The sequence below is a fragment of the Phalacrocorax carbo genome, chromosome 23, assembly GCF_963921805.1.
Source record: "Phalacrocorax carbo chromosome 23, bPhaCar2.1, whole genome shotgun sequence".
Taxonomy (NCBI): domain Eukaryota; kingdom Metazoa; phylum Chordata; class Aves; order Suliformes; family Phalacrocoracidae; genus Phalacrocorax; species Phalacrocorax carbo.
This window is the reverse complement of record NC_087535.1, coordinates 6,734,285-6,752,802: the sequence shown is the minus strand read 5'-3', so window position 1 is coordinate 6,752,802 and position 18,518 is coordinate 6,734,285. Positions and strand designations below refer to the sequence as shown.

General features: G+C 50.1%; 2 protein-coding genes across 5 annotated transcripts; one reads left to right on the top strand and one right to left on the bottom strand.

The window, feature by feature from the left end:
* Positions 1–5,152, bottom strand: GUCA1B (guanylate cyclase activator 1B). The gene is made up of 4 exons (XM_009515116.2): positions 4,949–5,152; positions 2,813–2,962; positions 1,282–1,396; positions 1–678 (listed from the first exon to the last, which is right to left on the bottom strand). The coding sequence occupies exons 1-4, from the start codon at positions 5,150–5,152 to the stop codon at positions 551–553; spliced, it is 597 nt and encodes a 198-aa protein (XP_009513411.1). The 3' UTR covers positions 1–550.
* A 5,679-nt stretch (positions 5,153–10,831) lies between these two features.
* On the top strand, positions 10,832–18,435 carry IRF6 (interferon regulatory factor 6). Of its 4 annotated transcripts, none has more exons than XM_064471747.1 (8): positions 10,832–10,962; positions 14,361–14,537; positions 15,407–15,611; positions 16,065–16,187; positions 16,291–16,437; positions 16,645–17,037; positions 17,441–17,559; positions 17,871–18,435. In XM_064471747.1, exons 2-8 carry the CDS (start codon positions 14,364–14,366, stop codon positions 18,090–18,092), a joined length of 1,383 nt encoding a protein of 460 aa, XP_064327817.1. In that variant the 5' UTR covers positions 10,832–10,962; positions 14,361–14,363; the 3' UTR covers positions 18,093–18,435. The 4 variants fall into 4 exon arrangements, with proteins under 4 accessions (XP_064327817.1, XP_064327819.1, XP_064327818.1 ...); XM_064471749.1 differs by having other exon boundaries at positions 14,334–14,537; XM_064471748.1 differs by lacking the exon at positions 10,832–10,962 and adding an exon at positions 13,795–13,961.
* Positions 18,436–18,518: the final 83 nt, after the last annotated feature.

Below are 18,518 nucleotides of genomic sequence, written 5' to 3'. Positions count from 1 at the left end.
TTAATCCAATTCTCATCTGATAGCGATACGTTGGTGTTCAATAATTTTACATTAGCAATATAGTCTACTAAATATGCCTTCAGACACCCTGGATGCCTAACGCCTGCCAGAGCACCTCTTTTGCTGTCATCTTTGGCTTGATGTGTTTGTATCTCTGCAGGCACGAACGATGCAAACACTAGTCTGCACTGGAGACAGGACCACTACGCCAGGATTTCTCACTTCCCGATCCCATCTGTCAGACTAAAACCACGCACAGGATCCACTGCAGGAAGCCACGATAAGTTTGTTCCTTGGGGTGTAACCAAAAACCAGAACTGGCCAACACGGTATTGTGTACACAGAAAGACTTATTCGTGGGCCAAAAATAGTCTCTGGGTACCAGCAGTATGCAGCACGTGGGTTTTAGATAGAGATATGGCTTCTTAAACCACTGAAGTTTTCATCTGGATGTTGAGATTGTATTAAAAAGGAAAGCCACCACCACCTGGAGTAAGAGCCACAGTTGTAGCCAGCACCACATTTTCAGCTGTGTCAAACCTGAATTTCCTCAAAACAAAGCACTCTTTCTCCTCTGCTCGGTGATCCATCCCCCAGGGTTTACATCCATTTGCAACATCTTCATCACCCACTTGTCTTTCCTGGCCCCATCAACGAACTCGTCAAGAGACAACTGCCCTGTGTTGGAGTGAGGAGGAAGCAAGATGGGAGACAAAACATGACAGATAAGACAAGAAGGCAGGAAGTAAAACCACCTATGTTTTAGAAAATATACTAGTAAGACAAAAGCTATACTTCATTTCCCTGGGTAGGTTAGGCCAGCTAGCTGAAGGAAACCACCATGCTGTAACCCAACGCATTCACACCTGCCCTATCCATCAGCTGACATGAAACCTTGCATTAGCTTACGCACGCTCCTCCAGGAGGACTGCAAGTCTGATCCTGCCAGCTCCAGTTTGACTGGAGCCACTGTCTTTACTCAGGCTATTTGTGCTGGCACTTGCACTCTGGCTGCTGGGGGCTTGCAGAGGGCGAGATCTGTGTGGCATCGAGAATCCAGGCAGAATAGTGACCCCTCTATTTTACATTAAAACAACAATGAAAATTATTTCCCCCTGCTGTTAGCCTTGATTCTAACAAACAGACCAGAACCAAACCCAATGTGTCTGAGTAACGTAGTAGTCCTACGTGATTTCTTGACAGACGTAATTAAAGCTAGCCTGCCCAGCACAGATAGCTTCTCATTGCGTATGAATGCAATCTGAGCCATCGATCGCTTACCATCCCCATTCTCATCCACTAACTGAAATATCCTGTCCACAACCTCCTCCGGGGTGAGCAGTGGAGTCCTCTCCTCCACCTCCGACCGACACACTTTCTTCAGCTTGTAGATAGACTGAAAAGAAGTTCACAGATTAGGGGAAGGACTGGAAAATGAAAAGCAGTCAACTCCATTATCTTCCCAACAGTGTAAAGTTCTTTTACAAAGGCTGTGGTTTTAACCTTTCTCAAAAGATCTGCCGCTCAGGAGCCTCAGACCTTTAAAGAAACCTCCGACCTTATGCTCACACACACTGGCAGATTACTTAATTTGCTCTTTGAAGCTGCTGCCCTCCTGTTTTCCTCGCACATACTGGTCAGACCTCAGGGTTGCTTTGCAAAGAACAAGGCAAGAGTTTCACACAGGGGAAAACCATCTGACTTTTGAGTATGATTTTCTTCTCTAACATCTGAGGCCAGGCACATCTGGACTTACCCAGCCCTCTCTCCTAGGGAACTTGTGCCCAAGCTGCAAGATCAAACCTGTATTAGCACATGTTTTGACCCATAGTTTCTGTTCCACTTTATCATTGGAAAGGGGCAGATTTTATCTATTCCTCCCATGACAACCACCTGTTTGTTATTAACTGTGCTCCTTAGGCTGAAGGGTTTTGTCTGAAGTCTTCCCGGAGAGGGGATTAGCAAGGGCCTAACACAGATCTGGCCAATTCCTGGCTGACCTCAAAACTATAATTGAACCTGCCCCAGACAAGCTCCCCAGATGCCCTCACACCTGCTGCTGGTGCTACAGGTTACAAGCTGGCCACACTTCCCAGCCTAAAGGACCAGCTTTCCACAGATTCAATTTCTGATGCCTTCTTGATACTGCATTTCACCTTAGAGCCTAAAGTGTCTGATCACCATTGACTGAGCCTCCCAAGTATTGCTGTGCAAGGGTAACAGCACCTGTGGCACAGGGGTGACTCTAGCACCATCAGCAAGATATTTACCCAAAGTGAGAACCCAGGTACCCGTTGTCTGTCTGCTGAGCCCCATGCCTCCTCTCACAGAGTCACTCATTAAAACTGAGTACAGAGCATAACAAACCCAGAAAGGAGTAATTACAAAAGGGATTTCTGTGTCAATTTGGGCCTCTCTCTGTATTCTCACCAGCTACTCAGGCAGGAAACTTGGATCCTGCAAGGAGCATGGGGTGAAACCTTCTTCCACTGGCTGGTGCAATGAATCTTGGTGTAAAAAGGTTGAAAGGAAAGGCAGAGCAGAGAGACAGGAACTCCACAACAGCACCCAGATGCTGCATTTCTGGACAGCTTCAGCAGAGGCCAGGCAGCCCACAGGGGGTTTAACTGATCCCTGAGCCACCCCATCAGGCTCCAAACCACTGAGCACATGGCCCTTTCACCAAGGTCAGGCATTTTCACTTCATCACTGCCCACAGCTGCCTTGAAACCTGATTATCACAAAACCCATATACATCACTACGTTGCCAAAGAACTGTGCTTAAATAAGCGATTAGGCAATGCCTACTCACCTCAACGATTTCCAGCAGCTCAGATTTATCTATGCAGCCATTCCCATCCTTGTCATATACTTTGAATGTCCACCTCAGCTTGTGTTCCAGTTTTCCTCGTAAAACGAGATTCAAGGCAGCTACATATTCCAGAAAATCAATGGTATTATCCTGTAGAAACAAAAGCAGCTGAATGGCACTTAACTGGGTGTAACTGATAGAAAACTACTTACCAAACAAAAACTGCCAAGGTACTCAATGGAACAGCTATTTATTTTCCACTTTATAGAAGACTTGTGTCAGTCTAAGACCACCAGTAAGTACAGCCATACCCCTCTGCACCAAGGATAAGTTCCCAAGGAGTGACGGTGGACAGCAAAGCAGTTTTCCTACAGTGCAGTAAGTGGGGACACCTGCCAGGACTCCAAAACTTGCAATTTAAATATCCTGAGACAGCACAGATTCCGTGGAGGATGGGGAGGCAGGTGAGGATCAGTGCAGGAGGCACTGGCTTTTGGGGAAGGGATTGCCATTCTCAGCAATCTCAGCTGCTTCACTGAAGAGACCAACACACAACCATTACCCTTGTCTTCCATCCCTCTCCTTTGTTTGATCTTGATTCACCTGAGGAAGGCAGACAACGCAAGTGTCACCATTCAGAAGGAGGCAGCAACACCCACAATGGAAGATTTACATCAGGTGTTCATCCTCCTAAAAACTTCAGAGACGCTGAAGGGATGCAGGGCTCCCTCGCAGCCTCCAGCAGATGGCCCTCACGCAGACCAGCACCATCCCCCGGGCCCCCATGGCACCTCACAGCCCCCCTGACCCAGGTGGCAAAACCCCCTGGGAGATCCGCGGTCTCCCCAGCAGCTGCGAGCAGAGACTGCTACTACTGCACTTCGAAGGGCAGTTAGCATAGAGACAACTGAGGAATCGTTTTATTTTCTTACTGTGTTACTAATAATCCTTTAGATTGTTAGGTCCTGCTCAACTGATTATCTACCATGAGCATATTTAAGCGAACACATGAGTCTAGGCGTAATTTAGCATTCTTAATATGTACAAGTACCAGCATCCCTTAAAAACAGATTTTCGGTCTTATTAGGAAAACTCCTGTGAGCTAGGAATGGGACTTCACCATTTACACACACCATTTGCTCTGCAACCCCTTCTGCACAGCTTTCGTAACAGAATTTGGACCTGGACCTTCAGTTTGTTGCAGGAATTTGGTTTTACCAACTTCAAAATCTGAGTCAGTTCTAACCTACCTTTTTTTATCCTCTCACAAATTGATTTTTTTTGTCTCACCTCAATGTGATTTTGCCACTGGTTTCAAAGAAAGCTTAAGGGAAATATATATCTGAGAGATGAGTGTCTTGCTTCCCCTTTTCCTATATCAATATACAGTAATAAACCCCATGCTTTGAATATGATCAAGAGCTTCAGGAAAAAAACTGAACCATTTGGCAAGCGCTGTTACCTATTTCAAGATGATGAAGGCAACCGCGTTACATTTCTTTCAACCATCTAAAAATATCACAGGCTAGTATTATGCTATCTTTTGCACCAATACACGGGTATGCATGAACTGCTACTAAACCAGAAAGCCCACTTTTCCCAGGTGTCTGATGACAAATACAGCAAAGGGAATCAAAACCAGAATGTCTGAATTGCTCAGCATTCCTTAGCTTTTGAGTAGCTAAAATCGACATTTTGCTACATGCCACCTGTTCCTGCTGTATATATGTGCTTCCTGCAATGTATAGCAAGCCTGAGTAGGACTTTACTGTAACTCCCCTTCTATCATAACAGATAATTTTTTTTCCATGGAGCAACCTTGGCTCTTTAAGGATCTTTCAACAAAACTGTCTCAAAATGCAACTGCCTAAATGTCAACCTTTTAATCCATCCTTAGCCCCTTAAGGGGACATTCTGTCCTTAATTTCTGTACAGATTTATGAGGTGATAAATCCACACCAGCCCATACAAAGTGGTGCAGCATGTGCTCCTTCTCCTGCCCCAGCAGGTCCATCGCCCTTGCCTTAGTCTCATGAAGCAAGGTAGCAAGGGTGGGAGCTGCGCCAAAACACCTGCAAATTACAGAAGGAAGAGGTGCAAATTATCAGACAACTGTAAAAATTCCTCGCCACTTACCCCATTCTTATCAAAAGCTCTGAACATGTTTTCAATATACTCGGCTGCTTCACAGTTATCCTGGACCCCGAAGAACCGCTTGAACTCGTGCATGAAGAGGGTCCCACTGGGACATTCAACAACAAATTTCTTGTACCATTCCTGCAATTCAGCAACATCAATCTCTGTCTGTTCCCCCTGGGCGTTGGTGAACTGCTGTCCCATTTCGCTCCCTAAAGCAAGAAGGAGCAAAAGGAAAACCCTGCCAAAGTCCTTCGGTTCGTTTTAGTTGCTTTTTCTTTGTTCTTTTTCTTCTCTCTTGTGCCTTTGTTTGATGTTAATATTGTGTCTGCTATTTCACCTTCTTTTTGCGTTTTACGTTCCTCTTCCTCTTTTTCTCCTACGGTTTTCACCCCACAGCTTTGTGTGCTCACTTGGTGATCATAGAGTTGCTTCTCTGCATTAGGGCAGTATAACGCATGGTATCAGGCATGTATAAAAATAACTAAGATCATTAGGAGATTCTCACCTATCAATCTCAGAGACCTTCAGATGTTCTCAGCATGTGCCCTATTTAGGGGGAGACTCCAGAGGCTCAGGATCCTTCCACGCATTAATACCCTCACATCAAAGAGCTTGGAAGCTGAGGTTCCCTTTACACACAACCCCACTTACTTCACTATAGTTTTTCTAGGAGAAAAAATGGTTTGTAAGCAAACTTCCCTCATATTAGCCTTTCAGTACTAGCTTATACTACCTGCCTGTGGGGGATACTCAATGCTGCAGTGAAACAGGGCATGTTAGCCAACAACCACCACAGAGAGCAAATCCTGACATAATAAACACAAACAACTAACACAACTCACACGAAAAAAACCTGCTAACACATGAAGTTAACTGAATGCCTACTACGGGCTTTACTCCAGACAAAATGATCGAGAGAACTACTAAGATGCACATGTGCCTATTTATCTCATTTTCACAATTCAGTCTTAAACTCAGAGTTAAGCATAACTGGAACATTTTAACATTCAATTTCCTTATCTTTTAAAGTACTGAGTTCTCCTCCTTTCTGTTATTCCCCTTTTTGTGCCTTTTGCCATTGAAACACTTCTGCTTATCTTCACCACTTTTATTACAGATACAACACACAGCTCTACCTCCAGCCTCTTTCTGCTCCGCAGCTGCTGGCCATAACCTGGCAGCAGAGCACGCGCAGCCCCTGCTACCAGAAATGCAGCCCCCTCCCAGCAGACACACTACTGCTGTTTTCTTGCCTTACTGGAGCCACCAGCTTTTATCCATATGATACCAGGTGTCCTGAATCCAGCCATTATCTGTGTCGGCTGGGAAGAAACAGCCTGTAGCTATAAATGTGTCTGAGCCAGCCTGACATCCAGATAGGATTCTTCTTTTAAGAGGATTAGAGCACTATTAATAGGAAATGGCAGACCCCTCATTACAATAACAGTAAGGCCTAGAAGGACTTAGGCTGTTCATTTTTTTGGAACTTTTTTAATTGGTTTGAACAGAAGAGTTTTTTACACAGAAAAGTGCTGGTCGAGAATCAGTGTAAAATTTGATATTGCAGAACAACTTGGGAGCAATTCATGCTCCGCTAGTAAGAACAGAGCTTACTGAATCTGATCTGAACCTACTCAGGCCTGTCAGTAACTTACCAGCGGTATCGCCTCAGCATGTATCTATACACACACAGACTTGCAGGAGTACAGCATGACTTCGTACTTCTGTACGTAAGGATGCCCCGGTAATGCATGGTTTCGCTTGGGCATCGTAAGCAAGAAGAGGCTATAGGCAGTACAACAGGAGCATTGGTGATGGATGGGAAGAAACAGAGGAGTTACCAGAAAGGTTAAGACTGTTCCCTTTCAATGGAAAGGTATACTTTCATCTAATAACATAGAGGAAATCTGCTTGTCTCTCTTTGTGCCTAGAAGAATGCAACAGGATTAATAAACTCAGTCCTTCCTTTTGTAAATGCTTCAGGCAAACTTCAGCCCCTAACTCAAAGATAACTTGTCTGTTGGAGAGCGGCTTGAGGTCTGGCTCATCAAAAAAAGTTATCCTGGATCTATCCCGCAGGATTTGCCCCTCAGCTAGAATCTACTGGAAAGAAGTCTTTGGCAGCCACCGTCACTGGTATTCATAAAATAGCTCTGTTGCATTCTCCATTTCCTCATGCTGTTATGCATACTGTGTGAAGAAATAGCTTTTTTCCCCTCAGTCATATTCCTTGAATCATCTTGGCTACTACCTGGTGAGGGCACGGGTTCTCTCTGGGTCACGGACAGCTTTCAAGAAGTAGAGGTGCTGCTGCCGGGACAGGGGTGGGGAGGGCTCACCGCAGGTTCTCCAGCAGCACAGCTGGGCAGTCGTGCACGGGCTGCTGTGAACCCTGCCACCATTTTGTGCTGCTCTCCTGCACCGATGCACGCTGGAATGCGAGTGCTGAGAGCGCACAACAAGACTCCACATGCCCAGGATGTTGTCTTGCCTCCTTGCATAATTTTGTTTTGCCTTATGGGAACTTAGTGATCTGTTCCCAGGAGAGAAAATGGTTCCCTTTTGTTTTGATGACTATAATCTTTTCCAGCTAGGAACAAAGGGCTGCAAGAGACCTGGGTTACACAGCCTAGCTGGTGCTATTGCAGGTATCACGACACACAATCGTGTTGATAAAGGTACTGAAGTTAATTTGGCACTGAAATAAATGGAATCACATAGCTCCTGGTATGAAAATTCCCCTGCCTATGCTCTCGTTGCCCTAAGCGTGCGCTCTGCAGACGGTACTGACAGAGCGGCTGCCTCTCGGCCAGGAGAACGCCACTTCATGAAGCACAGATTATCAGCCAAAGGGTTTCTTCATTTGATTTGAAAAAACAAAACAATGCCAGTAGAGGTAAATATAAGTAGAAATAGAAATAAAAAGAATGATTTGTAGAAAACACGATGAGAGAGGTTGGTGCTATTTAGGCCGACTGAAGTGTTAGGACCAATGCTTTCTAAGTCATGTCAGAGCGAACCTTTTGGATGATCAGATGCAAACAGCTAACATCTGATTGCATGTCCCGCCTAATGAGCTATCCCTAGATTATCACCTGTACAGCTCAAAAGCTGCAGAGTTTCCCAGCCAAGAGCATGAAAAAAGATGGCTTATTTCCTGTCAGTTCACTGACACAACGTGCTGCCACATGCTTCAGCAAAGGCTGGTAGAAACTCCAAGAGAGGAAAAAAAAAAAAAACCAAAACCCAAACCCTGCAGAGGGCTGGGGAGACTCATTGGTTTGGCATCTGCGTTACCACCGGCGAAGGCAGCGGAGGCCGTTCCAAAGGCGGCGGGGTGCAGGCAGGCACAGCTGCCTGCCGGGAGAGGACCAACTGCAGTGAAACTGGAGGCAAGACTAGATCCTTCGCCCACGCTGGAGCATGCCCAGTCATTGTGCTGCATTGCCCCATTATTTTAAATCCCCTGGCCCTGACCTGCCCTAAAACCCCTCTCGCGCGTTGGGCAATCTCGCGTCCTTGCAGCGGGCCTGGGAAGAGCAAAGCCCTGCCCAGGGCTGCGCCCAGCCCCTCCGTCGCCGGCAGCCTGGGGCGTGCGGGTGAGCGTACAGCTTCAGCCGGCGTCTGCTTCCAACGCTCCCCGAGCGTCAGACCGCAAAGGAAAGCAAACCTGAAGCATCCTTAAATTTCCCTGTCACCAGGCAGGGTGGACAGGAGGAATGCAGTGAGGATGAACGGCAGCTTTTGTGCTGACCCGTCTGAGGAAAGATCAAAGATCCCTCATGCTTCGGCTGGGAGCCCAGCCCAAGGTCTCCGAGCATCTCAGCTGCTCACCAGGTCGGCCGTACCGTTGCACGCTGTTACGCAGCAGGACTAACACAGCAGAACACAGCAGCTGTCCCTTGTTTTGTGTATCAAAAATGGTCAGGTACAACTTACCAAACACATCCACGCAGCACAAATTAAACCCCACCATTGCAGTGCTATCGCACAGTAACCTCTCTGTGTCACCTGTCGGCTTTTGCTTATTGGCAGAAAGATTTTATTACATGCTGACAAACTCCTGCTAAAAGCTACCTCTGAGCGGCTCCATTTCAGTGATGAAGGAAGCCTGAAATATTTACCTTGCAAGGCAACTTTTCCAAGACAAATGCAAAATTACATTTTCTCTCTGTGTGAAGATTTAATAAATCTTGCATGGTTCCAAAGTCTTGGCGTTAAGACCGAGCTCTGGACGCGAGTCAGCCTTTCCAAGATCACGATTCAGCGCTGTCCGCAGCGTGGATGATGGGAAGGAGAAGGGAAATTCCCACTGTTTGGTTTTTTTTTTTTTTCCTGCTTCATTGAAACTGAATAGCAAAGTATTGTGAGATCCCTTGAAACCAGGATTCACCACTGAGTCACGGTTCCCCACCTACGAGGAAAAGAAATGAAAGGGGCGGCGGGCGAGGTGGCGGTGGAAGGCTGCGGCCGGGCGGGAGGGGAGATGCCGCGGAGCCCCCTGGCAGCCCAGGGTAGGTGTGAGGGTGGGGATGGAGGCCGGGGACAGGCACGTTTTTACACTTTTCAGAGCAAACTGTGTGCCCGGGGCTCTGCGTCGAGCGCAGCCGCTTTAAGTTTTGCCTCTGCTCCGCTCTCTGGATCGGCTGGGCCGAACCCGCGTTGAACTGCGAAGAAAATGGGAACTTTTTGTTTTCTTTCGCAAATACTCCATGACAAAAGAGAGAAAAGGGGGCGTGGGAAAACGACGGGAGGGGGTGCGCGGGTGCTCCGCTTGGTCCCGAGACCCCCGGGGGGGGGGGGGGCGGCGGCGCGGCACTGCAGCAGCTATAAAAAGGCATTTATTTAACAAAAAAATACTAAATAACAGGGTGTGGAGGGGAGCCCACTCCGGGGCCGTGGAGGGGAGCAGAGCCCCCCCCGATGAGCGGATCTCCCCCGTGGCCGTGGATCGGAGGGGAGACCCCCCGTAGCCGTGGGCGGGGTGGGCCCCCCCGTGGCCGTGGATCGGAGCCCCCCCGTGGCGCGGCCCCCCCCGTGGCCGTGGATCGGAGCCCCCCCGTGGCCGTGGATCGGAGCCCCCCCGTGGCGCGGCCCCCCCCGTGGCCGTGGATCGGAGCCCCCCCGTGGCCGTGGATCGGAGCCCCCCCGTGGCGCGGCCCCCCCCGTGGCGCGGCCCCCCCCGTGGCCGTGGATCGGAGCCCCCCCGTGGCGCGGCCCCCCCCGTGGCCGTGGATCGGAGCCCCCCCGTGGCCGTGGATCGGAGCCCCCCCGTGGCGCGGCCCCCCCCGTGGCCGTGGATCGGAGCCCCCCCGTGGCAGTGGATCGGAGCCCCCCCGTGGCGCGGCCCCCCCCGTGGCCGTGGATCGGAGCCCCCCCGTGGCGCGGCCCCCCCCGTGGCCGTGGATCGGAGCCCCCCCGTGGCCGTGGATCGGAGCCCCCCCGTGGCGCGGCCCCCCCCGTGGCGCGGCCCCCCCCGTGGCCGTGGATCGGAGCCCCCCCGTGGCCGTGGATCGGAGCCCCCCCGTGGCGCGGCCCCCCCCGTGGCCGTGGATCGGAGCCCCCCCGTGGCCGTGGATCGGAGCCCCCCCGTGGCGCGGCCCCCCCCGTGGCCGTGGATCGGAGCCCCCCCGTGGCCGTGGATCGGAGCCCCCCCGTGGCGCGGCCCCCCCCGTGGCGCGGCCCCCCCCCGTGGCCGTGGATCGGAGCCCCCCCGTGGCCGTGGATCGGAGCCCCCCCGTGGCGCGGCCCCCCCCGTGGCCGTGGATCGGAGCCCCCCCGTGGCGCGGCCCCCCCCGTGGCCGTGGATCGGAGCCCCCCCGTGGCCGTGGGCGGGGCGGGCGGCGCGGCTGCGCCCGGCGCACCTGGGCAGGTGAGGGCGGAGCGGGCGCCCAGTGTGCGCCGCCGCCGCGCTCCCCTCGCCCCGCGCCCCGGCGCCGCCCCACGCGTGGGCCCCGCGGGGCGGCCGAGAGCCCCCGCGGGCGCGGAGCCGCTCCCCGCCCGCCGGAGGGGTAAGTTGCGCGGGGTGGGGGTGGGGGGTGTGCAGGGTGCCCGACCCCCGCCCCCCCCCCCCCCGCCACGCCGCGCCGCGCCCCACGGCTCCGCCCGGCCTCGCGGGACCGCGCCGCGAAGCCCCGTTCCGCGGGGGGCTGCTCGTCCCTCCGGTGGCGGGGGGGGGAGCTCGGTCCGAGCGGCAAACCGGGCGGGACACGCGCGTGTCCGTGGGAGGCTCCGCGGCCCCGCGCCGGGCTGGGGCGGGGGGCGGCAGCGCGGGCGGCGGCCGCGGTCCGAGGGCAGCCGGGGGGGTGAAATTCGCTGGAAACGGCCATTTAATGCTCCCGTTCCCACCCGCTCCCGCGGCTGGTGCTGCGTTAGCCCTAGGCTACGTCTTTCGAGTTGGCGTAAACCGAGGCCTAGAGTTAGGGCGAGGGTAAGGCTTGCCCCCCGCCCCGTTCCCCGGCAGCAGTCTTTGGACCACCCGAGACCTCCAATTACCTCCAACGACTCACGCCCCGTGCGGCTTCGTGGGCTACCCGGGCACGGCGGGGGGCTGAGGTTACCGGGCTGGGGCGCAGGGATTGTGAATTTTAAGAGTTAATGGTGCTGGAGGTGCGTCGCTCGCCGAGCACGGGGGGGGCTGCAAGAGAAGTGACGTACAGACTGAAACGTGGGAGCTATCGGTTCCCCGCGTGGGGAGGTGATCAAGGGTTAGACACTGGGGTGAAAATTCAGGCGGTTTCTCTGTGGGAATGCTAATGTTAAGGGTTGAGCTGCTTGTCTTTGAAAAATGGATACAAATCCACAAAATACAGGATAATATAATTAAAGGCAGGTAGCGAGCAAGGAATGAGGTCTGTGGCATCGCAGCGATGAACCCCAAGAAGACCCCTTCCTTCAGAGGCTTGGTGAGCGGGGTGGAGCGGGAGCACTGACTACACTTGGGTGCGCAGGCGGCGAGTGAAAGCATCCGTGCAGCGAGGCTGAGGCAGGCTTTGGGCCGCCTTCTCCTGGTGCGCCGTCTGTTGTCACGCCGGCCGGCGCCGCAGCCCCGAGAGTCACCCCGGTTAGCCAGGGCCGTCCCCCACCTTGGTCACTCGCCTGCAGCCGTCAGGGAAGTGGCTGCAGGATGCCTGCTCCGTTCCGAGTTTGCTTGAGTTGTTCTTGTTGGGGTGAGCATCTCCTCTCCAAGGAAAAATGTATGACTCAACAATAACTGGGGTACAGGGAATAATTACATCGCTGACCAGGGATGCATTAGCAGCACAGGGATGTGCTAATTACCCCCCTGCACCAGCCAGTTTGAGTGGGAATAAAGCAAACCGGAGGATTCCTGGGTATGTGCACCAAGGAGTCTTGTGTGAAGGCCAAGCCTCCCTAGGCAAATCCGGGCAATGGTGTGAAGACGTGTCCCCCCCCCGAGCTCACCCTTGCGGCCCTCGGAGCCCGAGCTGCCTCTGGCATTAGTGGACCCCACTGGATCGAAGTTGAAGGTTTTGAGAGGCTGACTCACCGTCTGAGCTGAGCAATGGGATTCAAGTTGATTTGCTCTCGGTTATTGTGTCAACAAGTCATTGGTGATAAAAGGTCATAAAGCATTGTAATGTCATGTATTGACAGACACCGTCTGTGGGCCGTGGGACAATTCAGACCTAATAGGGCAGTGCCAGCGCACCCTCTGTGTGACCAAGCGTCTTTTGTTGGGGAGAGGCATGAATTCCCCCCCCCCCCCCATGTGTGGGTTTGAATTTACTCTTGGTCTTGCAGATGTGTGTGTACACAGTGTACGTTACTAGAAGGTTGTGAAGTTAAGTGTAAAAGTGATTGTGGAAACAAGCTTTAGTTAGGATTTCTTTGTTACAATGAAAAGTCACTTTTTTTTCCTTTGCAAAGGAAATTGATACCTGGTTTTGGTCTCAATTCTAAGTCCAGCATTAACCTGGACTTTGTGTCTTTGCAAACATGCTACTGAAAGTTTAATTCTGGCAGGGTTTTTGACATGGATAACTAATACAGCCGAGTTTCAGAAGCACAAAAATGATTTTGATGATTGCCGTCTGATCCTTTGCAGCTCCTGGGAAGCAGTCTGCTAACGTCCCCAGGTCCTTGATGAAGCACTTTTTCAAACTATTATTTAAAGATGATTTGCAGTTGAACCTGAACATTTTCTTTGCTTAACAGATAAAATAAGTTGTGTGTGATGAATTTTGTGTGAACACCTGCATCTGAATGGGATCTGCAGGTATTTGTACAAATAAAACCTGTTCCTAGACTAGTTCATGGATAGGATTTTTTAATCGCTATCTCTGCTACTAGATACTTTTGCAGCTCCTGCAGCAGTATTCAGAGCTTATGGCAAAGGTTTTACTTATCCTGTAACTGCTTTACTCTACGGGAGTATTTGTCACTTCTCACGTCTGTCTGAAGATTTACAAACGAACATGGGAGATACACCTTCTAAGCACACGTGTGTCATAGAAGTCTCCTCCCAAAAATATAAAGGTACAAAATGCTGTCTCTTCCCGCAGAGGGACAGTCATTGGTTTTCTCTGGTTTTGTATCTGTTCTGCACAAGAGAAATATTGTTGGTTGGTTGCAAATGGAGTAGCCCCATGGTGCTACTTAAACAACAACAGATTTGATCAGTTAACTGCAGCATTGTTGTTTTGAAAAACCTGACATTAAGTCAACATCACCTGATTTTTAGCACGAGTGCAGGCAGACTTGCAGTTCATGTCCTTCTGGATAAACATCCTAGTTGTTAAGGTCAGTGATGTTTGCAAATGATTATGCTGCATTGAGAGCATTCATGAAAAAGTCATGAAATGACTTTCAGAGGAATGTCTGTCTCATGAAACGGTCCCTCCCGCTTCAGCTGATGCTTCCACCTTCACCTCAACCGGGGCAAAAGCCTCTGGTTCAGCGCATGTTAGTTCTCCTCCTCCTGGATGCAAGACCGAAGAGGACCGAAGGCAGCTGAAGAACTAGATCAGATAGGCCCCTTCGCTAAGGCGTACGTGGAGGCTTTTGAAATTCTGCTGCCTGTTCTTGCTGTGGCTTGTTTGTGGCTTTATCTCCTGCGCAGGGTTTACAGCTCAGGCTTGACTGGGGCTCGCCCTCCGTGCGCTCAGTTAACACAAATAACGCGCCGTCTCTGCTTACTGGAATATTTAATAGTGAGTTGTTTTTCTTGTAGCAATTATGGCCCCCGCTTAGCGATGTGTTTGTAACTTCTTCTGGCAGAAGAGTCGTCAGGCTGAATGTGAATTAGTGGTTTGAGAGTGCAGTAATGTAACAAACAATAGCAGTAATGTGGCACGGGGTCCTTTTCCATTAAATTAATTTCTTTTTTTTAAGCATATGAGTCTCAACTAACCTTTAGCAGTTGGTCTATTATCCCTGTCTTTTGTAGACAATGGCGTTACACCCGCGAAGAGTTCGCTTGAAGCCGTGGCTGGTAGCCCAGGTAGACAGCGGTATGTATCCCGGCCTTGTCTGGCTAGACCGAGAAGCGAAGCGGTTTCAGATCCCCTGGAAGCACGCAACTCGGCACAGCCCGCAGCACGAGGAGGAGAACACCATCTTCAAGGTGAGGGAGGGAGGGGAGCGCTCGGCTATAGCACGGCTCTTAAACAGAGACAAAGGGTTGGATTGTTGTCCAGGAGCTCGATAGGCAACTCCGTAGCTGTTTCCAGCCGCATTTTGTCCTAGTTCTTTGACCTCAGAAAAGCCAATTCGTGCACCTGGATGCCAAGCTTGGCACTGCCTGAAATGGTGTTGAGTTCTTTAACCCTTTCCGACTGCCAAAGGCCAGACGGTGCCTGATTGCACGGACTCTGGAGGATTGCTTCATCTGCTCGGTTTAGGATGTGGTAGCTGGCTTGTTCTTAGCAGCAAACCATTAAATACTGCTACGTAGATCTTAAGAGGTCCACCACAAACTTCCAGTGCTCATCCCTGCTATCCTTAATGTTCTTATCCCAAGGGATTCATTACAACGCCTACACTCCTTTGAGGGATTTCTGACCTCCTCTGCCTTGGAGGGATCTTGGACCGATAGTCTGATTTTGGGATGAGAGAGGGAGAGGGCCGCTGCGTGTCTGTGGCTGCTCTTCCACTCCATTGTAACCGAGTCCGTGCCTCCTACACAGGGTATGGCTCGCTGTCAGAAATGACTTTTGGTGTTGAACCTGTGACACCTAGAAAAACTCAGTGCACAGTCCTGTGCAATGTATACTTTCTTAATTTGTATGAAGATGCATGTTCAGAATTGCTAATGGTTTTTGGAAATTGGGATTTACATCTTTTTTTTTTCTCCCTCTTCCTTTAATGGGAAAAGCTGTAGTTAAGACTTCTGTAAGAGAAGGATTTTACAGTGAATTTGTTTGGAAGCTTGATTTCTGATAAAAGCTGCTCTGTTGAGAGGGCTGGACTGAGCACAGTGTACTTTGTCCCCAGGCATGGGCTGTGGAAACGGGAAAGTACCAGGAAGGAGTCGATGAGCCAGATCCTGCAAAGTGGAAAGCCCAGCTCCGGTGTGCTCTTAACAAAAGCCGGGAATTTAATTTGATGTATGATGGTACCAAGGAGGTGCCCATGAATCCTATTAAAATTTATGAAGTCTGCGATATCCCGCAGTCCCAGGGATCAATCATTAATCCAGGTGAGGGCCTTGCTGACACAGGGCTGGTAACTGAGCAGGCATTTGTCCAATGCGAGTTCCTCTCCCTCGGCGGCATTAACTCTCAAGCTGCCTTTGTGTGCAGCAGAAAGCAGCTGCCATGCGTGAGCCCCGTTGTGCTGAAACCAGGAGGACTTTGAACCACAGTGTTCCTGTACTGAAATTGATAAAGCTGTACACAGTTGTATGTTTTCCGCTAAATAGTCCCATGTAGGTGATAGTTCACCGGTTTCCTTAGCTTTCTAGAATTATATATTAAACTGGAAATAGTATGTTGTATGGATCAGGTTTTTCCTTTTCTTAATCATATTCAGAAAATACACAAATTTTCAATTATTGTGCAAAGCCAATATGAAGGTTACATTATTTTTTTGGGGAAATGCACTGCAGTGTTTGACACTGATCAGCTACCCACAAGGATGTGCTTGTTTGCAGGTTCCACTGGCTCAGCTCCGTGGGATGAAAAGGATAATGATCTTGATGAGGAAGAAGAGGAAGAATTGAATCAATCTCAGCATGTCCCTATTCAAGAGACATTTCCATTTCTTAATATCAATGGTTGGTGGCACAGGCTAATATATTACTGAAGGTATTCGCTTGTAAATCGGTGCATGCTTGAAACAAAATCTCGGTTTATTGAAGAGCTGTCTCCATTTTGCAGATTCTCCAATGGCTCCAGCCACTGCAGAAAACTGCAGCCCTGAAGCTGTGTGGCCGAAGAATGAACCTCTAGACATGGAAATGCCTCCAAATGTGCTGCAGCATGACTTCTTCAGCAGTCCCGAGCTCTGGATCAGCTCTCTGCCAAGTATGTATATGGATTTGTAGCGCTTCTGTCATTGTACTTGTCAAAACACTTTTTTTTTCTCCTGTGGCTGTTTGCTTGTTAGCATGGAGAGCTGCGTATAGTTTAAACATCCCTGTGACTGTAGCGTGGATTGTGTGGTGTGCCTCTACTGCTGATGCAGTACATGCAAAGGTCCAGGAAAAGCCATACTGACAGTTTCTCTCTCAGTGACAGACCTAGAAATCAAGTTTGAATATCGAGGAAAGGAGACTGGACCGACGACAACTGTAAGCAACCCTCAGGGATGCAGACTTTTCTACGGAGAGCTGGGTCCTATGCCAGACCAGGAAGAGCTCTTCGGGCCCATTAGTTTGGAGCAAGTAAAGTTTCCAGGAACAGAGCAAATCACCAATGAAAGGCAGAAGATTTTCACAAGTCGGTTGCTGGATGTTATGGACAGGGGACTGATCCTGGAGGTCAGTGGCCATGCCATCTACGCCGTCCGGCTCTGCCAGTGCAAGGTGTACTGGTCTGGCCCCTGTGCGCCTTCTTCCACCACACCAAATTTGATCGAGAGGCAAAAGAAAGTCAAACTCTTCTGTCTGGAAACGTTCCTAAGTGGTAAGTAGCTTCTGCTGCTGGAAAATTGCTTTGGATACTGGTCTGGGCACTTGGTGGCACTATTGGAAAGGGTGGTCTGCACTGGGGCTCAGCCTGGTGTGCTCTTGCATGGAGCCTGGGCAGGGGCCACCGCTTCCCTGGCTTCAGTCAACCACGGAGCAGGTGCGCATCAGAAAAAAGTAAATGTGCGCTCATTTAATGTTCCTAAAAATATTGGTGGGCCTTGCTGTTAAAGAAGGCTCTTCTGGGTTCAAGAAATAAGCTGTAATTGTGTATGTGTAAGAGGTGGCTCTGGGAAAGGACAGCGTGTAGGTAAGGCCTGGGGTGATACAATGGGGTGGGATGTGGTGAGTGTTTCTAACCGAAAGAGGACAACCCTGCAGCATTCTGCTTTTCTTCCTAGAGCTGATAGCCCATCAGAAAGGACAAATTGAGAAACAGCCACCATATGAAATCTACTTCTGTTTTGGAGAAGAATGGCCTGATGGAAAACCCAGGGAGAGGAAGCTGATTGTGGTTCAGGTAGGAGCTGAGGCTGGGAAGTGACATGTGCCAGCCTTGCTGGGGCCGGGGCGTTGGCTCTGGGTCGATGCCTGCGGATAGCAGAGACCTGTTCTTCTCTCCCGTGGCTACTGGCACCGGGAAACCCCAACAGGGCTGGTGGTTTTTGCCACGGCAAATACAAATGCTGCGTGCGCTGAATAGCATCAGTCTGTGAGTGCGGTTTAGGTTATTGTGGAAACCATCCCCTGCATCCAGAGCAGGGGGTTCCCGCAAAAAACAGGAGTGTACTGTGTGACTTTTAGGCTAAAAAGAACTGTCTTCTTGAACAGGTCATTCCAGTTGTGGCCCGGATGATCTATGAAATGTTTTCCGGTGACTTTGCGCGCTCCTTTGACAGCGGCAGCGTGCGGCTCCAGATCTCTACGCCCGACATCAAGGACAACATCGTGGCTCAGCTGAAGCAGCTGTACCGCCTGCTGCAGAACCACCAGGAGGGGTGGCCGATGCAGGCTCCTGCTATGCACATGGCGCAGCCGCTCCCAGCACAGTGACAGACGCTTTGCTTTGCCCCGTGGTTTCTTACATTGTACATACAGAAAAGTATTTCTTAAAGTGCCTTGCCTAAGTCTGAATAAAATCTGTAAATCTCGTCATCTGATTCAATTCAGCAGTACTTTTGTTTTGGAAGTGTTTAAAACAGAGGGGATTACAGGAATACCTCTAGCTCCTTCACTGTTTTCAGCTGTTTGCTTAAACAACCAATTATGTATAAATCAGATTTTTAAATTCTGTAATATTTTTTAATCTGCTATTGATACATTGTATATAAGTACTTGATGACTAGAGGTGGAAAAAAAAAATCTGTGCTCTATTAAAACTTCCTGGAGAATATCACCTTGCCTAGTTTTATTTCTCTTTAACTGGTAGCTGCAAGCTGGGGAGGCTAACCTTTCTGCTAATGTGCTTTTTTTTATACG